The sequence below is a fragment of the Pundamilia nyererei genome, unplaced genomic scaffold (genome assembly GCF_000239375.1).
Source record: "Pundamilia nyererei isolate P.nyererei 1_Seehausen unplaced genomic scaffold, PunNye1.0 scaffold00035, whole genome shotgun sequence".
Classification (NCBI taxonomy): domain Eukaryota; kingdom Metazoa; phylum Chordata; class Actinopteri; order Cichliformes; family Cichlidae; genus Pundamilia; species Pundamilia nyererei.
The window spans coordinates 2,188,296-2,201,735 of record NW_005187436.1 but is presented as its reverse complement, the minus strand read 5'-3'; the positions used below and the strand labels follow the sequence as shown (position 1 = coordinate 2,201,735).

At 41.6% G+C, this 13,440-nt stretch overlaps 2 protein-coding genes across 5 annotated transcripts in view; one reads left to right on the top strand and one right to left on the bottom strand.

Moving 5' to 3' along the window:
* frmd5a (FERM domain containing 5a) overlaps positions 1 to 5,420 on the top strand; it is a 69,253-nt gene extending 63,833 nt beyond the window's left edge. For 2 of the 4 annotated variants that reach the window (XM_005729956.1, XM_005729957.1), the window contains exons 12-14: positions 583 to 651; positions 830 to 936; positions 4,557 to 5,420. In XM_005729956.1, coding sequence (XP_005730013.1) covers positions 583 to 651; positions 830 to 936; positions 4,557 to 5,143 — 763 coding nt within the window. In that variant the 3' untranslated portion in view covers positions 5,144 to 5,420. The remainder of the gene's footprint in view (positions 1 to 582; positions 652 to 829; positions 937 to 4,556) is intronic. The other 2 variants (XM_013910048.1, XM_013910047.1) reach the window with 2 other exon arrangements.
* Positions 5,421 to 9,906: 4,486 nt separating this feature from the next.
* Positions 9,907 to 13,440, bottom strand: part of blm (BLM RecQ like helicase) — a 9,049-nt gene continuing 5,515 nt past the window's right edge. The window contains exons 10-19 of the mRNA XM_013910039.1: positions 13,321 to 13,427; positions 12,870 to 13,030; positions 12,524 to 12,719; positions 12,246 to 12,436; positions 12,017 to 12,161; positions 11,699 to 11,898; positions 11,235 to 11,430; positions 11,026 to 11,148; positions 10,437 to 10,635; positions 9,907 to 10,303 (exon numbers count right to left, since the gene is read on the bottom strand). Of these exons, the coding sequence (XP_013765493.1) occupies positions 10,126 to 10,303; positions 10,437 to 10,635; positions 11,026 to 11,148; positions 11,235 to 11,430; positions 11,699 to 11,898; positions 12,017 to 12,161; positions 12,246 to 12,436; positions 12,524 to 12,719; positions 12,870 to 13,030; positions 13,321 to 13,427 (1,696 nt within the window). The 3' untranslated portion in view covers positions 9,907 to 10,125. The remainder of the gene's footprint in view (positions 10,304 to 10,436; positions 10,636 to 11,025; positions 11,149 to 11,234; positions 11,431 to 11,698; positions 11,899 to 12,016; positions 12,162 to 12,245; positions 12,437 to 12,523; positions 12,720 to 12,869; positions 13,031 to 13,320; positions 13,428 to 13,440) is intronic.

The window sequence follows — 13,440 nt, the reverse complement described above, 5'->3', positions numbered from 1 at the left end:
GAACTTCTGGGTCTGCAAAAGAAAGCCAATGAGGAAGTGCCTTTAAAATGGCATTTCAATTTTTTTCTCATGACCAGAAAGCATGACACTCCTCTAGTTGCAAAAAAACAACAAAAAGTATTGAGTTTACAGAAAAGCCTGCTTCTTAATTTATGACCTTTATAAACATTTTCATAATGCATTTATTGTCTTAATCACCGGTTTTAAGTCTTGGTTAATACAACATCATGTTCATTTTGTAAATTGTAATCCCATTTAGAAAACAAAGGAGTGTGTATGCTTAAAAGCATGGCTAGTCAGTTAAATGTGGAGTTCACTTTTAAAGGGCAAACCATGATCATTGTTTTTATATTTTTTGCCAAGAAGTCTGTGTGTGCATTTGTCTTACTGGGTGTAATTCAGTTACAAACTGCTGAATTCACCAGGACAAAATCAATCATGATGCTCATTTACTTTACTCATCCACTGCAGTTATAGCTTTCATAGCATTGGGTGAGACCGTGGTGGGTGAATGGTTTTGTGCGTGTGAGCGTGCGTGTATGTGGAACTCATCCTGAGCATCGTCTCTGTGCTTTATAACAGTGGGCGAGTGGCAAAAGAGGTGATGGAGCAGAGTGCCAAAATCAAACGCGAACCTCCAGAAATACACAGGTAGAGTTATGAACTCAGGAGAGGTCAGAATGTTTGATCACAATTTTCTTTAATTTCCTCCATTTTCTTAGGAACCAAGCTACTGTAGATGTCTTTATATCAGCAGCGCCTACTGGCCACAGTACCTTCACTCACAGCTCAGATGTTTACGCATTCCTGTCTGTGTTTGTCTCTGCAGGGCTGGCCTCGTGCCTAGCAGAAGTTGTCCATCCATCACCCACGGGCCACGGCTCAGCAGCGTACCGCGCACGCGTCGGAGGGCTGTGCACATATCTATCATGGAGGGTAAGAACTGAGGTCCTCACTATTACCGTACCAAGTGCCAGGGGCTGTTCACTTGAATAACTGACACGCAAAATTTGAAATCGTCAATATGAAGATCTAATCTCGATCTTATGGGTGAGATCCTCCTCTTCTTGAGAAATAAAAAAAAAAAAATGCTTGTACACACAAGCACATGATGTAACTAGAGCTGTTTGGAGCAGTCCATGCTGGTGGGACGTGCTGCAGGTGTGTGCGTCCGTCAGCGTGCCTCACTTCAGTGCAGCATTTTGGAGATGTGTGTATGTTTGACCGCATGTTGTGCCAACACTGTGGCAACTAAAGTCACTTATTCAGCCCACCTGCAGGCCTGCTGGCCCTGAACAGGTGGCTTGAGTGTTTCTGTTATCTGAGATGGACACAGCAGGTGTACACCCCTTTTGTGGGTTAGGGTTAGACCTGGTCTGCCTGCCTGGCTTTTAAGTACATACCACCACTCAGTGGACTCAGAGGTCAGAAGCAGGTGTACCGTCTTAGAGGGTCTTTTGCTGTGGGTTGAAGAAAGCTCCCCGCACCCCTCCTCACCCACCCACCAGTGTGTGTGCTGACTGGGTGACTTGCAGCGGTATTAATACGCCAGCTGAAAATAACCTGGGTCTTTTACTCCATTTATGTCACTGGGTTGGGTGGGGCCAAACCAGGCCAGGCCAATGCTAGTGATTGTAGTACTGGTGTAGGAACCCACTCTTTCACCTCCGCAACTAAAGCAGAACCCTTCGGCCTAACACAAACACACCCTGTGGCCTGGACTCTGGAAAGGGACCATAAGGACAGGATAAGCACGCGCACGCTGCAGCCATGGTGAAGTGTCTGATCCGCATCACCACACGGGTGAATGTCCACCTGCGTATGATCAATCATTGCTACCGGGATGTGAAAGTTCGCGTGCTGAGCCTGGGGCCTCGACTGCTGGGGAAGGCCCTGGGCGTCCTGCCCCTCTACCCTGCCCTGACTGGGCTGCAGGGGTCTGACAAGATTACCCCTCTTTCTGGCGCTTCGCTACCTTCCGTTCAGCCCAGCAATCCTCCAGGTAAACTCACCACAGAACCAGCCAGGAGTGTGCTTTACATGGACTGGCCGGTTCTCTATTCTAAATTAGTCTCTGCCTCCTGAGCGAGGTGAAAGTGATACAAGTCCTGTGGTCTTCTGCGCTTCCAGCTTATTGGACAGGCAAATTTAAGTCGCTGTTGTCATATTTCAAGAGTACAGCACGATAATGTGGTGTGTGTGGTTTCTGTAAAAGTTTTATTATGCTAGAGTGTTCAAAATTTAGAGCTCTAAATATGGCAGATACAAATGGCAAACACATTTTCTACTCACTGGCTCGCTGCTGTAAGCAGAACACAGGATAAGCTGAGGCAGATCTACTCTGAGTAAAGATAGCCGCTGACATTCACACAGCCTTTATGCTGCTTTCTTTTCACTTGACTTAAGTTTCATGTCCGCAGAGGCTTAGGTGCCGGGCATAATCTGCCCTACTTTCTTACAGTTTTTAAAAGGTCCTTTTCGTGTTGTGCTTCCTCATCAAAAGCTGATTTTTAATCCCTTCTCTTTATAGTAAAGGTGCAATGTTGCTGCTTTGACACTGTGGGGAATGTGATTACGTCAGCAAAGATCTCAGCAGCTCGTCTTCACTGACATCTATACTGTGCCTCTCTTGTACTGTACTATGACCAGTTCAGCTGCAGTACTGTATATCTGGCTCGTCTTTGAACCTCTGTTCAATAGTTGCTTGTAGCACTATGGGATGATAGTGTTTTTAGTCAAGTAGCAGCTCTGCTACTGCTAATAAAATGATTTCACAAAAAAAGAAAAATATCACTAGAATAACAGAAAGACTTACACAGATAAGAACCAAATTTCAAAATCAGAATTAAACCTCAATGTGAGTAGAATTGAAATGAAATCAAAACAAGAATAGAAAAAACTCAACTGTGGGAAATGTGTAGCAGATTAGTGATTTTGACCCAGAAATGGTGGGTTGAAAGAAAATAGTAAACACACAGTAGGAGTCGATCATTAGTAGAAAACCATAGTCGATCAGTATAACACGAAGTCAGTTAAACTTCGGGGATATCAGTCTGTCCAGTTAGGAAACAAAAACCATTTTAAATTCTGCTTTGGTGCAAATAAAAGAGACAGCAGGTGCAGTGGGGAGGCAACAACCAGGTGCCACTAAAGAAGGTCTGGACCTCATGCCACCCTCATAGAGTCTGATTCTGGTCTGGAAACATGCATGAGGAGCCTGCTTTGAGTTCATTTTGTATTTCTCTGCCAGTGGTCCTTCTGGGCCTTGTCACCGAAATGAGAAGATACCGCTTCTGCTGTTGGGTTGATACCCTTCACTCTCCAACCCTCTTTGTGTAAGAGCCCGTGTGGGTTGTTTGCTTTGTTGTTGAAGGATATATACATTACATTTGGATTGGATTCAAAATGAGTATGTTAGTAATGTTGGTAATATTGGAATTTCAAAGAGCAAAACAAACAAACTTTATTAGTGCTCATTTGTGTTAATGCACACTGGGTGGAGAGGAGGATCCATATGATATGTTGGCCATGGTTATTTCTATAGTTTGTGTAGACAGACTTTGAAAACACATCTCCCCCTGGGACAATACAGACACTCTAAAATGATTCACATTAACTGCTTGACTGTGGAGAAAGCGTGATCAAATTTCAGCTCTCAAAGTGGAGCCTGTGTGTCTGCATGTCGTAACAGACCTCTGCTGGTCAAACAGAAACCTTTCAACAGTACCAGAACTACAGTAAAGGGTGTGTGTGAGTGCCTCATTAGATGGAAAGTATAACTGACCACTTACTTTAATAGTAACAAGAGCAAGAAGAAGAACAACAACAAGAACAAGTGAAGAAAAAGTAATTAAAACATTTAAGAGGAGTTAAAAGTTAAAACATATTAGGTGTAGGAATACTCACAGCACAATGAGGTTAACGGTGAGGAATAAAGAAAATTATAATTCAAAAAACAGTTAAATTAAAACAAATGTGAGGAAGAAGTTAGATGTGAAAACTATGGATGATCTATTCCAGGGATAACATGTGGAGAAAGAAAAAACAGGAGAGGGCCGAGGACAGATCCCTGAGGAACTCCACAGGTCATTTTCATTAAGGATGAATGTGATTTGCCAATGTCAACACTAAAAGAGTTATCCTATAAATAAGAATAAAACCACCTTAAAACGGACTGTACCAGAGATGCCAACCTAATGTTGGAGACCATTCAGTAAAATGCAGTGAGTCACAGTGTCAAATGTAGCGCTCAGATCTAATAAAACTAAAATAGGATTTACAAGCATCAGCAGCATCCAACAGATATCACTCTGGGGAGTCTTGTCTCTGTGCTGTGGTTTCCACTAATGTCAGTTAAAAAGACCAATCAAAACTTGGAGAGACAGGCAGGTTTGGAAATTTGTATAAAATAGTCTCAAAATTATTCACGATTGTGCCACTATCATAAAGCCCCTTTATAGCCAAGTTTATATAAGTTCTTTATGTCTAAAATGTGTGTAATATTTCCTACTTCATGTGATTCCCTTGTTTTATTTCCTCTTTAAACTCCTCTGCAGGTCTGGAGTCCTTGCGTGACAGTGCCCACTCTACACCGGTGCGTTCAGTGTCCCACGGGGAATCCTTTATACCACGCTCCCGGAGCCAGGTCGCAGATACCAGCGAGGGGATGGCAGTCATCTCTGACGAGGCCTACAGCCCATCTGACAGCGTCCTGCCCACGCCGGTGGCTGAGCACAGCATGGAACTAGCCGTATCACGCCAAATCAATGGAGCGCCCTGCAGCATTGAGGAGGAAAAGGAGTCGGAAGCGAGCACCCCTATGCATGGGGAACGGGGTGATTTTGGTGCGGACAGTAGATCTGCACAGGAGGGCGCAGGGGGGGACTCAGCCCTCAGCGAGGTGGAACAGGTGAATAAGTTTGTCTTAAGTGTCCTCCGTTTGCTCCTTGTGACCATTGGACTCCTCTTTGTGTTGCTCCTCCTCCTCATCATCCTCACCGAGTCAGACCTTGACATTGCATTTTTAACTGATATCCGCCAGACCCCCGAATTTGAGCAGTTCCATTACGAATACTTTTGTCCCCTCAGGCGGTGGTTTGCCTGCAAGCTCCGCTGGGTGGGCGGGTTGCTCATTAACAAGTGAGAGTGAGGTCGTAGAGTCCATAAACCTGTTCGGGGGTCTGACAAGACGGTTAGGACTCCGGAGTGATGGAGGGCAGCCTCGTCCCAACCATGAACCCTGCTTCTCTCATCCTCCTCCTGCAGACAGACATACAGCTTGGACCACTCCTGGTAACACCGGGCCAGGATCTCTCTCCCCCTCCTCCACTTTAAGTTGCCCTCACCCACTCAACCCCCTCCTCGTTTCGCTTACGTTGTTCTTTTTTCCTCTTTTTTTTTTTCTACAAAAGCCAGGACACCTTTTTTCTGCAATTTTTTTTAAAATTTTAAGCCATTTCAGGTATTTTATTTTTTCAAATAAAACAAAGGAAAAAAAATTAAAGAGAAAAGCAAAGAACTAAAGGATTTTAAACAGTTCCTTTTACCGGAACAGAAGATGGTTTTTTTTGTCGCAACAGATGAACGTTGCCTTCGTTTCTTATTTATTGCTTTTAAACACGATTAGCAGAAGGAGAAGGGGTCGTGAATGGTGATCAAGGAAGTAATAAATAGTAGTAAAAGATGGAAGTGAGTCACGTCAGAGTCAAAGGGCCTTCTGCTGTGAACCATACATGAGTCAAAGTGGTGTAATAGCGCTTAATATCGATTCATCCCCATCAGAAGTCGGCAGCAGATTAACCTCATTAGAAAAACAAAGCGGTTTGAAGGGAATAATAGTGAAGGCGTGTGGAATGGAAAACAGAAAGTGTGGTTAATGAGTTTTTTTTGGGAATATAGAAATTATCGATAGCTTAAGACACAGTTAGACTTCAGTATACATTTGTATACAAGGTTCGCAAGGTTATTTTCTAACACTTTATAAGGATACGGTGAAATAAGTACCAATACCTGTAGTGTTATTTTCCCAGTAGTGTCAGACGCGGTTAGAAAAACGCTCACAATGAGCAAAGATTCACTGGCACCAGTAGATGATAGTCTAGGTAGATGTGCAATGCTGACATGGTTTTAATAATTAAGAACTTTGAATGTGCTCGTTGGTTCAGTTCTTTTGTTATTTCTTCATTTTAATTTGATTTGCTTTTTTTTTTTTTTCATCACGTTGAAATTCGATGAATTTCAATGATTTCTTTGTATGAAGAATTCTTGATTTATTTTGGTTTCATATCAACCTTGCTCTGACTATATTATTATTATTGTTAGAATAAGAGTAATACTGTACTTTTTGTACAAATTAGTTTGTTTCCTAATATATATTGACACGTTTTCCATGTATATTTTAACAGAACTGAAATGTTATTTTGTTATTGAGATTAAATTATACCTTTTTTAGCGCTGTAAGGTCAGAAGCATTTATGGAAAGATGGAAGGAGGTCTGAAAAAGAAAAAAGAAAAAAGAACAAAAACAAAACAAAAAACAACAACAACAAAAAAAACAGGGCTTTTATCCAGATCCACTCAACACTAATCATGCCTCCCATCACTCCACCAGCAGAGTGTGTGCAACTTTAATGACCGTTTAGATTGAATTAAATCTGGAATGCCATTGTACCACCAATACTAAATAATTCAAAAACATATGTCCGACTTTCATAACTTTATCATATCTTATTTTACTTGAAGAATTTGGAGAGGTGACGGAGCCTGACTGACTGGATCTACGTTAAAGGGGACCTGTTTTTTGATATTTAAATATATATATATGCTGGATTCTCATATTTAAGATAGTTGAGTATACAAATGTGCAAATAATCCATGTGAGACAGAAGCTCAGACTTCAGGCTGCTGACAGTTTGATTTTTTTGTTTTGTTTTGTTTTGTTTTGGGGTTTTTTTTGGACCCTTGGACCTGCATGATGCCAGTAAGAGCGGATGTCCCTAATATGGTCATGTTTAGGCACACAGTGCTGGTTGTGTGCGCACATAACCACCACTCACCTGATGGAGTGGAGGAGCTGAAATAGCTCATTTCAGACAGAAGATAAGCTGAAGGGCTGCACTAAAGCACAGAATGAGGTAAATAATAATTATTTTAAGCTGTTTTTCATGCAAAGCTACTCTTAAGGATATAAAAGGTCCTCTTAAAAAAAAAACACACACAAAGTAATTTGACATTCTTAAAAATTTAACATTTAAAAAAAACTAGGAGGCTGTTTTGATAAAATGAATATTGCATAAAATTAGCTACTATTAATGCAATAATTATCTTTTCTCTGCATTTATAAATACAGTATCTGTTGGTCAGATTAAGGAAAACCGCACTGAAACAATAAATTAATCTAGAATTAACTAATGTGAAACCAGAAATCTCGACTTTGGTGGAGACAGACTGCATACAGGAATCTTTTCTTTATCTGGAGGTTTATATCAGATAACATCTGCTCCTTGATGTCTTGGTCAGGCTTGAGGCTCTTCCGTCTCACAGCTCAAGGGAGCAATAACTGTCGCGGCTGCTGGATTCTGGTTAAAATCGGGGGGGTTGTATTGCGTGTCTACCTGTATGTGTTAGTGTGTCATTATGTAGGAGTGGAAGCAAGATTCATGGTGATGGAGTGGAGGCTTGGACAGACTAAAGCAGAGGAGGAGAAGTGAGAGGGGTGACGAGAAAGAGATGTAGAGAAGTTCTGAAGGATTAATTACCATGTAAATTCGAAATTGAAGGCTGATCAACGGCTGTACAGGGTTAATGTTTTCTTTTCTTCTTTGTTTTCTTTTTTGGTTTTTTTACACACCCCCTCCTGCAGCTGCTCCACTAAAGGCTTGATGGTGCTACTTGATTTGTTTGCTCCTGTGTAATCTGAGCATATAAGTCCTCGGCTACGGCCTGACTGTAGACAGAGTAGCTTGCACGCTGGCATTGTGGCTGGATCCACTCCTTTGGCTAATTGTCTTTCACAGGCCATAGTTATCTCTGGTGGAGGTAACAGCACTGACATTTCTCAGCACAATGCTAAAAGGAAACATGGAATCAATACAGCAACACTAGCAAGAACGCTGTTGATGTAGGAGCTTATTTAAGTGAAGAAAAGAAAAAAAAGCACATTTTTTCCTACCAGGGGGTGGAGCGGGGCGGGTGGGTTGACTTTTTTTGTGTACTTTCATACTTCATATTTATTACTTTTTCACTGAGGTCAGTATGACCCTTTAGTCCAGCCAGGCTGCATTGTTGTAGACATCTTTTTTTAAAAGTGTTCCTTTTACATCTCTCAGCATTATGTAGCTTAAGCGGTCTCTCTGAACATGCAACAATTTTTTTTAAAAAAAGAAAAAAAGGCAGCATTATTCATGAAGCAATAAACAGCTGTAAGAGCAAAAAGTATGAAAAACATGTATACTAAGATCTAATGATGACTAATGTTTGATGAGCCAAATTTATTCGCCCAATTTGCTGTTGTGCTCACTTGAACAATGATGCTTGGACTCGAATGCTTAGACGCTCAGTTACCTTTGCAATCAGTAATCACAGTTTCTAAAATGGCATTTTCCTTAGAGACCTCTTGTGTGGATGTTTGTTCTGCTGTTTTCTGTTGTTTCACTGTTAAGCAAAACATTGCTCCCTGTGCCTGGATCCTCACTCTGCAGTTTACCAAAGTGGCAAAGATGAAGGAATGGAGACAGAGAGGCGCGACATCTCTTTCGGCTACAGACTTCTCCATCCTTAAATCTCCCAAACCAAGAGGGGGAAAACACTTTTCAGCTCTGTCTTAGACTCTAGTGTTCAACAGGCAGGCAAAACTCTTTGCAAGCTTGTTTCCTGTGACTAACCTGACATTACATTGCAGTTGCGGTGCCACGTTTCCATTTTCTGCAGTTACTTTACTTCATGGGAGATGACAGAAGCCATATCTGTCATTTATGGTTCATAAGGAAAATTGGCTTGTTTGTACTTTTTGAAAAAATATGTGGTTGCAGTGGAAGATGAAACATGAATTTTAGTAAAAGTAAAATACACGTGATGAGAATTAACCCAGTAACATAAGCTGCATGGATTTAAAATGCAATTTCATATGACAGCCAACCACCCGATTTCTGTAAACCTTTGATCGATTGTTATGAAGGCTGTAACAAAAAGATCTTAAGTTTCATGCCTGAGGTTGCTTTTTTTTCATTCTACTGGACTGCACTTTACTGTGACGTGTTATGTTGTCTACATATCTGAGTCATTATTAGCTAAAACAGCTAAAAAAATTAATTTAAAAAATAAATAAATCAGAATTTAAGAGTTCTGTTGCAATCACATAAACCAACTTACCTGACCACAATTAGGTGGTTTGTTCTTAACAGGCTTGATTTCCTCCCTGGCCAGAGCCCCTGTCACATTAATGTAAAAGGTGCTTTTCGCACCAAGGGTTTAATGAAACTAACCCAAGACAGCTTGCTCTGCTTTTTGCCCTTTGCTCGCTCCCAGTACAGACCTTCACACAACTGTGCATACACGTCAATGAGTGTATATGCATATCCATGTCTGGTGGCGTGTTCTCTAGTCTGCCTCATTCTATCCTCAGATCGCAGATTGCTGTTTAATTATGTTAAATATACAAGTATATATACATATATATATATATATCCATGTGCCAAATCCAGTTCTTGTTCAGTCTGATCCATTCCAAAACCAATGTTTGTACTGTAGGTAACCTTCTGTACAAGTCAGTATAAAATATTGTTTCTCTCCAATAGTCCCTTGTAACTGGTGCCATTAAATAAGACACTTCAAACTTGAAATAAATGTTAAAAACGGATGCAGCTGCTCGTGTGGTTTTGTGTAAAAACAAAACAAGTTACATCGATACTCATGAATAAAATTTTAATTTATTTTTATTATCAAATAAGATAAGCACAAAAGTGCAGGGAAGGATTCCAGCCACAGAAAGTAAAAATGTACAACAATATAAACATGCGATAACTGTACAGAAAATGCAGTTTTAGCTGGTCCAATATGAAGCAGCAGCTTGGTGGATTAGAAAATTAGCTTGCTAGTCTACAAAGTCAGATACGGGACGAAGGAGTCCTAGCTCAAGTGTGAAAATACTGGCTTTAAGAACGGACGCTGGCTGCTTTGAGGCATCGGGGCTGCCAGTAATCCTGGTCTCCTGGCTGCTGATGCATCACCTGCTGAGCTCCTGGACCCTCGACCTCCACCCCTGGAGCTGGAGGACGACCAGGATTTATTGCTGCTGTAGCCACGGCTAAATCCACAAAAATCACCACAGCAAGACAAAAGAAAGCAAAAAAGAAAAATAGTTCAGTTACAAGGGTGACGCCTATTGGCAAATATGATCCCCAACTGGATGATGAAATGTGAGACAACACTCTACAGACCCTTTAGAACCGGAGCTTGTGTTGCCACATCCTTTTTTCTTCTTGGAATACTTGAAGAACGGAGCCTTCTTTCTCTTCTGTCCCTGTGCAGACTTATTACGGAAGTAGGTGGAGGACTCCGTGTCATCCTCGTCATTTCCACGAGTGCGACCTCGTGCCGTGTCTATCCACCCGTCGCCTCCACTGTCAGCCTGCTCCTCTGATACACAGAAGACATTTAACTTTATTTTTAAATTCACACAAATTGTGTTAAATTTAAAATAATAAATAAAAAAAAACTACAGGCAACCACTAGTGCTAGTGGTCAGCCTCCTCATAGACATGCCAAAATCTTAGATGTCTTGATCACATTCACAAGATTTTAAGAAACCTTGACCTCTGACATTGAGGTCACAAATTTAAACTGGTCTGAGATTTTAAGTCGATACAATTTGATATAACTGGAAGCTCCTATGCCGCCTCATTTTCAAGTTATCTTATTCACAAACTCAGGTGAACATGCTGCCCACCGGCCTGTTAGGTTGACGACAGCACACCATCATGTGATCCAAAAAGTTACAATGTGCAAAACTTCAGTAGGATCTCTTACCAGGTAGCTGCCACTCAGAATATTTCTGTAGGACCTGAATGACTTCAGCTCCATACTTGTCCAGTTTATCTTCTGTTACACCATCAATTTGCAGGAGGACTTCAGGGTCAGAAGAAAGCTTTTCTGAATGTGACAAAAAGTGTGTTAAGTTATAAAATGTTTGCTTTTGAAATTAAATAAAAAGTTCTGTGTCTGAGAAGTTTAATTACCAGCTATCTTTTTCAATGTGGCAGTGGAGAAAATGTTGTAATAATGAAGGCCAAATGCTTTCCCCAGCTGCTTGCAGAGATCCAACAGCTCCTTAAGACACTCCTGCACCATCGCCTCTCTCCGGGAGACGTTCTTCGCCGTGGCAGCTTTATGTTTCCTGATGGTGGACGCGCTCTCAGTCTCATAAAACTCCACCTGGGAAATGATGAGAGCCAGTAGTGTTTTCATTGACTGGCAGCACTTCATTGCATTTTGCTACTCTACCTCTCTTCATGACACTTAAAACGATTGGTGTACAAAGGGCTTTAAAGTAAAAATGACACAAATTCCGATGTTTTAGCATATGAATTTCTAATACACACTGCAAGCAAATTAAAAAGCACCAAGAAAAACAATTGATAATTGATTTCATCATGCCTGTCAGGTCTGTAAAGGCCTTAAACGCTGATGTGCGACCTCTTACCTGCATGTGTCCAGACAGCACATTCATTGCTTTTGTTCCAGCGGAGATATAAGACACAGCTTGCCCAGCATTGGTGATGTAGAGGTCTTCAACCAGGACGTTATCCAGAACCAGCTTTTTAAAAAGACGGTCAGCATTGTGTCTGGAGTAGGCTGCTCCAATGCCAAACATTCCTGTCTGTACCTTGGCAGCTTTAGAGCCTGACATAAAAGAACATTTACAGTTTTTAACCACACATAATTCAAACAACTGTACTGGAATATCAACTTGTCTAGCTGCCAAATGCATTTTTACTGCTTGCTTGTGTATGTACTGTACCTATGAAGATATCCACAAGCATGTTGAGGGTCAGTCTGTTTTGGTTAGCAGTCTTGCCAAACCTTGCTCCGACTTTCTCACAGTTCTCCTGGACAAACCTCACGATCTTTTTCACGTCTTCAGTCACGTTTCGCATCTTGTATTGCTGTTTTTAGGAACATTGATGGCCAATTACAAACAGCTGGCGGTAGGTTACATATATCATCAACATAGAAGAAATGATTCCTACGTTGGGTTTGGTACAGTTGTCGCAGCTGACGTCTGGATGGTCCTTACAAAAGTTTCTGTTGAACTTCAGCTCTCCGAAGTAAGCGAGCAGCTGAATTCTTCTGCACTCCATCACGTTCTCACAGAAGTGCACCATGCTGTGTAGGTTGTTGTAGTGAGTTGCCTTGGTGTGTCTGTCACCTTCTCTGTCCACTGCGATAATGCAAGAAGCCAAAAAGACACTGTGTAAACATGTCAGGAGCTGAACTGGCCTGGACGGTTTGATTTTCTATCACTTACTGCTGATAATCCTCTTGATGCGCTGGACGTCGGTGTAGGAGTAAAAGAGAATGCAGTGAGAGATCTCTCCATCCCTGCCAGCTCTCCCTGACTCCTGGTAGTATCCTTCCATTGATTTAGGCAGACTAGCGTGGATCACATAGCGCACATCAGGCTTGTCAATGCCCATGCCAAAGGCTATGGTGGCACAGATGACCTGTTGGCAGCAAATGAAAAAAAGAGGATTTCAAGCATGACTCGAAACCATGATTTAAATTACGCAACCATCTTGTGATCTCGTCTTTGTGGCCGGTACCCAGACTGCTGGTTATGTTCATAATATCTATAATTTGAGTTTTGAGCTGACCTGGCAACCATCCTGATTGATCCATTTGGTCTGCACATACTCTCGGTCACTGTCACTGAGTCCTGCGTGATACGACAGGGCTGATAACCCTGCTCTCTGAAGACTCTCGGCCATGGCATCACAGTCATTACGAGACAGGCAGTACACGATGCCAGAGTCACCTGCATCAGAACAACAGACAGATGCATATAACCCCCGACAAAACACAGATTTAAAAGAACTTAGGGATTTCACTTCTATCCAAAATAACATCCAACAACTTGATATAATAAAATTCTACACAGTAATCCACTTGGCTTGTTGTCTGCAAACTGTTTTGATTTCCCACCTACTGTTCCAGACATGTGAGGGCTTAAAGTGTTCATATACAGTTAAAAATTTAACACAGCAGTTATGACAGTGTTCTGAAAATAGCATGCACCGGGATCAGAGAAAGTACTGAATTATTTACGTGGGTAGTGCTTCTTGATCCAGCTGGTGCAGTCCTCATCCACCTTTTTGGGTTTCTTGGGCAGCACTGAGTACTTCAGGTTTGTTCTGTTGAAGCTCATCGTAAACCTGAAAACACATT